This window comes from Salvelinus fontinalis, chromosome 6 (genome assembly GCF_029448725.1).
Source record: "Salvelinus fontinalis isolate EN_2023a chromosome 6, ASM2944872v1, whole genome shotgun sequence".
NCBI classification, from domain to species: Eukaryota; Metazoa; Chordata; class Actinopteri; order Salmoniformes; family Salmonidae; genus Salvelinus; species Salvelinus fontinalis.
Genome location: NC_074670.1, coordinates 15,624,913 through 15,632,296, shown reverse-complemented (window position 1 = coordinate 15,632,296; position 7,384 = coordinate 15,624,913). Strand labels below are relative to the sequence as shown.

Sequence of the window (7,384 nt, the reverse complement as noted above, 5' to 3'; positions counted from 1 at the left end):
CTTCGCCACCATGGCCTTTTTATATTTTTATTTATTTTTATATATATTTTGTTTGCCTTCACCTCCCTTATCTCACCTCACTTGCTCACATTGTATATAGACTTATTTTTCACTGTATTATTGACTATGTTTGTTCTACTCCATGTGTAACTATGTGTTGTTGTATGTATCGAACTGCTTTGCTTTATCTTGGCCAGGTCGCAATTGTAAATGAGAACGTTTTCTCAATTTGCCTACCTGGTTAAATAAAGGTGAAATAAATAAACACAGGAACCGAGAAAAAAATAGACTCATTGTCTTTATGAATCATGATGGAAAGCCATACACAATGTCAGACCTCGCTGTACTATATTGTTTTCCACAAAAGATCTGAATTCCAAACCCATGTTGGTCACATTTCTTTATTAAAAGCAATAAGATGCCATATTGTCAGCAGCAGGTAGATGTACAGTAGTAATTAGACAGAAAGAGATGATTATACACAGAGGGATATAGAGAAAACAAAATACAAAGACAGAACATGGTGTGAGAGACAGCAGGATTGTTCCTTTCAGGAAGCTTCCTACTCTAGTCCATTCACTCTGCCGGTAGAGACCAGAGCCCTCTGCCGGTAGAGACCAGAGCCCTCTGCCGGTAGAGACCAGAGCCCTCTGCCGGTAGAGACCAGAGCCCTCTGCCGGTAGAGACCAGAGCCCTCTGCCGGTAGAGACCAGAGCCCTCTGCCGGTAGAGACCAGAGCCCTCTGCCGGTAGAGACCAGAGCCCTCTGCCGGTAGAGACCAGAGCCCTCTGCTAAACAGGGCCCCAGGTTGTCATCCTGATTGATGTGATCATCAACCAATAATGATGTCTCTCCCTTCCATCATCAAATCCACAGGATTCTAGAGCAGACAGTACCTAACAGTGACATGATGTCATACTCACATCATCATCAATAAATAAAGAGATTGATACAGAGACAGACATACTTTTTTGATGACATGGTATTCCCAGTTTGAGTAATCAGTTATTCTGTACATAATTGAAAATCATATTATGGAGAACAAAATGGGCACACACAGGGGTCCTTAAAGACCAGGTTTAAGACTGACTGGTCTAATCTCAACCAGGCTCACTCGCAGTCCAAACTAAAGTCTTGTTCTATTTAGGTCCCTAGACCCTTAACCTAACCCAGGGCTCTCCAACCCTGTTCTTGGAGAGCTACCCTCCTGTAGGTTTCCACTCTTATTACAATCAGGTGCGTTAGATTAGGGTTGGAGCAAAAACCTACAGGATGGTAGCTCTCCAGGACCAGAGTTGGAGAGCCCTGCCCTATCCCTTAACACCATGGTGTTCACTGAAGGGGTAGGAGCAAGGGGAAGAGGCAAGGGACCGAAATGGAAGCAGCCACACCAACTAGCCCTCAGTCCAGCTACAGTGCAACACACACTAAATAAAAACAGTCCCCTCATCATAGTCTTCACTTGTTTCTCTTGTAGATTTTCTTGGCGAAGTTGAGGAAAACTGCGTGTGGAAGGTTTTGGGCGTGACGCGCGATGAGTTTCTGTAAGCGCTGATAGCTGTCGTCTTCGTATTGGTGGTACAGGGTGGGCATCTGTAGGGTGTTGTACAGTGCTTTCACCTTCTCCACACTGTCATGCCGGCCATAACATGACTGGAAGAGGAAAATAAAAGTGAATTATTTCTCACCAGAGAGTCTAGTCAGAGCAGTTTACTGTAAAGAAGTAAATAAATGCATTAATTCCCTTAATCCTCCATCCATCATGGCTTGACTTAGGTGTGTTTACAGTTCAATGGTCAACTGTGACCTCTCACCTCCAGCTCTACCCTTTGTTCCGGGGTCATGACCCCTAGAGCGGTCACCACCAGCCAGCCGCATTTGTTGTCCTGGATGTCTGTTCCAATCTTCCCTGTCACAGCCGGGTCGCCATAGCAATCCAGGTAGTCATCCTGGCAACAGAGAAACATTGTAAAACAATGCTGTTATGACATTGTTCGTGTGTGTGTCAGTCTCATAGAATTACTGTGGTCTCACCTGTATCTGGAAGAACTCTCCCATCTCCAGTAAGATGTGTTTGGCGTTGTTGTGTTCCTCTTCACTGTCGATGCCCGCCTGGGAATTATTCATTATTTCTATAAGTTCCAGTTTCTGCACCTTGTATAATGAGACTGACCAGACGTTACAACACTAAACACTCACCATGTACATGGCTGCTGCCACAGGGAGGTAGAAGGAGTAGAAGGCAGTCTTGTACTTTACTATGGCCTTATATCTGACACAGAGGGAGAGGGAAGGAGAAAGAATAAAGATTATACCCTTCCAAACACCAACAGCCATACACTCATTCTATCAACAACACCCAATCACCTGTACCTTAAATCTCCATATACCCCTTCATCTCTATACCCCCCCCCCCCTACCTCTCTTACAAACCTCTCCATGGTGAAGCGGTTGAGGTCTATTTGACCAGGAGGAGCGGTCATCAGGTCCAGTGCCTGGCCCAGCTCTGTCTGGAAGGACGTCTGAAACACACAGGAACAGAGAAACAATAGTCAGCTACAGCACAAGAGTCAGCTGTGTAAGTGTGTGTGTGTGTGTGTGTGTGTACCTCAGTGAAGAGCTCCAATAGATGTACGTAGTAGGGCTGTGCCCTGCAGTGTCTGCGCAGTAGTCTGTAGATGGATCCCTCCAGGAGGAAGGAATCATTGATGGCATCCAGACCCACTCTCTCCTGAGAAACAACAGCTATGTTACTGACTGAGCAAACCCTTTAAGCCTACTACGTTAACAGGCACACATGGTGTTGGTGACAGGTGATGCAATATGGAAGTTGATGTAAGCTTACAGTTAGTTTTGGGTAAACCAGTTGGCTGACCATAACAATGCTTTTAGATTAGACTACAATTCTTGTGAGAGCGATAACATTAGTCAGTCTCACCCTCTTGTACCAGCAGGGCTGACCTCTCCGAGTCACTGAAGCATCCATGATGTCATCAGCTACCAGGAAGAACGCCTGGAGCTGAGAGAGGAGAGAGAGAGAAATAAAAAGTCAGTGTTAGTCACTTCACTGTGGTACCTCAGCAAAGTGCTAATTGATGCAATAACTGAGTGTGTGTGTCTCTCACCAGCTCAATGCACCAGCCAACCAGCAGGGCCCGTCGCACAGCATCCTGGGTCAGCTCAGTGGGAGGAACAAGCTCCCTCAAAGAGCCAATCACAGACAGACCTCTGTTTCTTTTTCCTCCAGGAGTGTTGTAATGCAACACCTAAGAGAAAGAAAGACAGAGAAATAGAGATGAGTTGTATGGCATCTTTGCACATCTCAATTTCTCAAATCAAACCCTAGCAACTACCCCTAGACACTTCTCATAGATCTGAAGGAGAAAGTGTTTTTTTAAATTCCTATGGTCTCACAACCCCTACCTCTCGGAGTCTGTTGAGAGCGTCAGCGAGGACAGAGTCTGTGAGGTCCTGCTCTGTGAGCTCGGTCACCAGCTCCTCAAACTGGGCCTCAAACAGCTGTGGGTCTGACTGCACCGCCCCCGAGTGGTGGGTCCCGTTGCTGCAACTACTGTCACCCTGAGAGCAGAGGACATTTCAGATTATGAGGGAAAGTCAAGGAGATAGAAAACAGCATTAGTTTCCAAAGAATCACATTTTAGTACAAGGTCTGGCTTGTGCTTACCCCCCCCCCACCAAAAAAAATCCTTATACAGAAACATATTTCACATTGTCAACAACTCAGTTTGTTAGCTAACAGTACTAAGTTAGTTGGCTATAGCAATGTAGCTAACTAACTAAAACTGTAAGCTCATTACACACACAAGCAGACAGGGTGAACATCTTTACAGCAAACTGCACAACTAGAGTAAATGACAGCTAGCAACATCCCACCGGTTCTGTCAGCAGTAGCTTCAACAGCCTGTTCTCTGCAGTAATGTGACGAATTTGAGATGAAACTATAGCTAACAGTCTGTGTTCACTATCTCGAAAGACCCAGATAAACAAAGTCTAATAATAGAGATGGCCCACTAACATTAGTAAAAATAGCAAGTTACCTTGGCTAGAATTCAACTAGCTAGCTAACGTTACCTAGCTACAGTAGACAGCGCTTAGTCTCCAGATAGTTATTAACTTGTCTGGCTAGCCATTTACGACACAGAGCGATATCAAGCCTGAGAGTTAGATCCCTTTCGTGAATAGATTACTAGATAAGCAATTACACACTAGGTTGCAATATCTGCAGCCCTTCTTACCATGATTATCTTGTCCTTGCTCGTAGTGGCAGTCTGTTTGGCAAATCCCTCTTCACTTGTGTTTCTTTACCTGTCAAATGGGAGAGTATGACGCACACAGAACTTGGGAATTCGGTGTATTGTAGTTTTTGACCATGTTGACGTTTATTTTATCGCATAGCTTCTGAACTAAACGTCCCGACAGCCTTCGCGAGTGATCGCAGGGCCGTGGAACCACAAGGCTTCATATGACATCGAGCCTTTTGATTCGATAACGCCATCGAACCAGGATGGGCTTTCGGGCTGACTAACCAATAGAAATCCGGAAGAGGAGGAGTTTAGATGGGGGGGACATGTCTGATGTTTAGAGAGTTTGTGGTGAAAGGAACTGCCTTCAAAATATGTACATTAACCCAATCAATTGCTTAGCATGAGTTAGAGGTTTCTTGGTTAATAGTCTAATACATGAAACAATATACACTGCTCAAAAAAATAAAGGGAACACTAAAATAACACATCCTAGATCTGAATGAATGAAATATTCTTATTAAATACTTTTTTCTTTACATAGTTGAATGTGCTGACAACAAAATCACACAAAAAGTATCAATGGAAATCAAATTTATCAACCCATGGAGGTCTGGATTTGGAGTCACACTCAAAATTAAAGTGGAAAACCACACTACAGGCTGATCCAACTTTGATGTAATGTCCTTAAAACAAGTCAAAATGAGGCTCAGTAGTGTGTGTGGCCTCCACGTGCCTGTATGACCTCCCTACAACGCCTTGGCATGCTCCTGATGAGGAGGCGGATGGTCTCCTGAGGGATCTCCTCCCAGACCTGGACTAAAGCATCCGCCAACTCCTGGACAGTCTGTGGTGCAATGTGGCGTTGGTGGATGGAGCGAGACATGATGTCCCAGATGTGCTCAATTGGATTCAGGTCTATTTTGTCTATTCCATTTGCACAACAGCATGTGAAATTTATTGTCAATCAGTGTTGCTTCCTAAGTGGACTGTTTGATTTCACAGAAGTGTGATTGACTTGGAGTTACATTGTGTTGTTTAAGTGTTCCCTTTATTTTTTTGAGCAGTGTATAATATGCAACATTAAATCTGTGGTTCCATAAGAATAGAATAAAATGGAATAGCGCATTTCTATAAAATGTTTAGCCTAACTACACATTTTGAACACATTACACACATGAACACTTTCATGTTGTGGATCATTTATTCAATATGTTGAAATACATGACTTGCATTAAAAGTTCTTGTATTAGAACATTTATGTATCATATTTGAAGCGAATAATATGTTTATTCAGTTAGGCTCTATCACTTCAAGCCATACAATTATACAATGTGCAAAATAGGAGGTAGAAATTATAGCAACATTTTTAACACAGCTCAGTGCTTCTGTGTGTTTGAGTGTGCGTGTGTGGTTGTGTGTCTGTGTGTGTGTGTGCATATGTGTATTGTGTTTAAATCAGTTACATACATAATTGTGTGTTTATTCAAAACTTAAGTCTTCACGATATCGCCATTGAGTGTATAACTCTTGTCCGACTGGGTTGAGGTTAGCCAGCTTTCTAGTCCAATCCAGACAGTATGTCCTCTAAGAATACTGCACGCTTTATGTCGTCCAACCTCCAGTATCAGACTATAATATCCAGATTCTCATAGTTCCCACTAAGTCTTGCTGGAACTACCATCCTGAATATCTGATCCCCAACATCTATACAAACGTATCTGTACATTTATTGCAAGAATCTCTTTAGTGCTTTTGGAATCATACTGAGGTGTAATTTATCATACATAACCGTTCAGCCAGAGCCAGACACATCACAGAGTTCATGGATGATAGTTAGTTAAAACTCAGTATATCTACAGCTCTGGGTTCAAGAGTACAACATTGACCCTTCACTATATATCAACACAAGGCTCAGAGCAACTAGGTTTTGGGTGCAAGAGAGAGAGAGAGAAAGGGAGAAAAGTAAGAAGCATTGCCAGAACATGCAGCTAAAGTCATTCTTAGGGGGAGGTTAGTTATTTTGTACGATTTGATACACAAGGAGGGAAGTTGTAGTATTTGAACAAGGCTCCTGTTTCATTTGGAGTACATTATGGGGAGTTGTAGCATAACATACAAATCAAATCGCTATGTCCAAGGTCATCTCAGAGACAGGAAATCCCGAGTTTGGGAGTATGATTTCTTAGACAGGTGTAATAGTTAGTTTTGAGTTTGGGGTAGATGGTGTGTGAGTTTTGAGTTTGGGGTAGATGGTGTGTGAGTTTTGAGTTTGGGGTAGATGGTGTGTGAGTTTTGAGTTTGGGGTAGATGGTGTGTGAGTTTTGAGTAGATGGTGTGTGAGTTTTGAGTTTGGGGTAGATGGTGTGTGAGTTTTGAGTTTGGGGTAGATGGTGTGTGAGTTTTGAGTTTGGGGTAGATGGTGTGTGAGTTTTGAGTTTGGGGTAGATGGTGTGTGAGTTTTGAGTAGATGGTGTGTGAGTTTTGAGTTTGGGGTAGATGGTGTGTGAGTTTTGAGTTTGGGGTAGATGGTGTGTGAGTTTTGAGTTTGGGGTAGATGGTGTGTGAGTTTTGAGTTTGGGGTAGATGGTGTGTGAGTTTTGAGTTTGGGGTAGATGGTGTGTGAGTTTGGGGTTTGGGGTAGATGGTGTGTGAGTTTTGAGTTTGGGGTAGATGGTGTGTGAGTTTTGAGTTTGGGGTAGATGGTGTGTAAGTTTTGAGTTTGGGGTAGATGGTGTGTGAGTTTGGGGTTTGGGGTAGATGGTGTGTGAGTTTTGAGTTTGGGGTAGATGGTGTGTGAGTTTTGAGTTTGGGGTAGATGGTGTGTGAGTTTTGAGTTTGGGGTAGATGGTGTGTGAGTTTTGAGTTTGGGGTAGATGGTGTGTGAGTTTTGAGTTTGGGGTAGATGGTGTGTGAGTTTTGAGTTTGGGGTAGATGGTGTGTGAGTTTTGAGTAGATGGTGTGTGAGTTTTGAGTTTGGGGTAGATGGTGTGTGAGTTTTGAGTTTGGGGTAGATGGTGTGTGAGTTTTGAGTTTGGGGTAGATGGTGTGTGAGTTTTGAGTTTGGGGTAGATGGTGTGTGAGTTTTGAGTTTGGGGTTGATGGTGTGTGAGTTTTGAGTT

The 7,384-nt window shown here is 43.3% G+C and overlaps 1 protein-coding gene across 1 annotated transcript; it reads right to left on the bottom strand.

Moving 5' to 3' along the window:
- Positions 1-385: 385 nt before the first annotated feature.
- LOC129857146 (farnesyl pyrophosphate synthase-like) lies at positions 386-4,438 on the bottom strand. The gene is made up of 10 exons (XM_055925106.1): positions 4,257-4,438; positions 3,424-3,579; positions 3,126-3,266; positions 2,939-3,019; positions 2,609-2,731; positions 2,434-2,522; positions 2,200-2,272; positions 2,035-2,112; positions 1,815-1,949; positions 386-1,653 (listed from the first exon to the last, which is right to left on the bottom strand). Exons 1-10 carry the CDS (start codon positions 4,257-4,259, stop codon positions 1,459-1,461), a joined length of 1,074 nt encoding a protein of 357 aa, XP_055781081.1. The 5' UTR covers positions 4,260-4,438; the 3' UTR covers positions 386-1,458.
- Between the last annotated feature and the right edge of the window lie 2,946 nt (positions 4,439-7,384).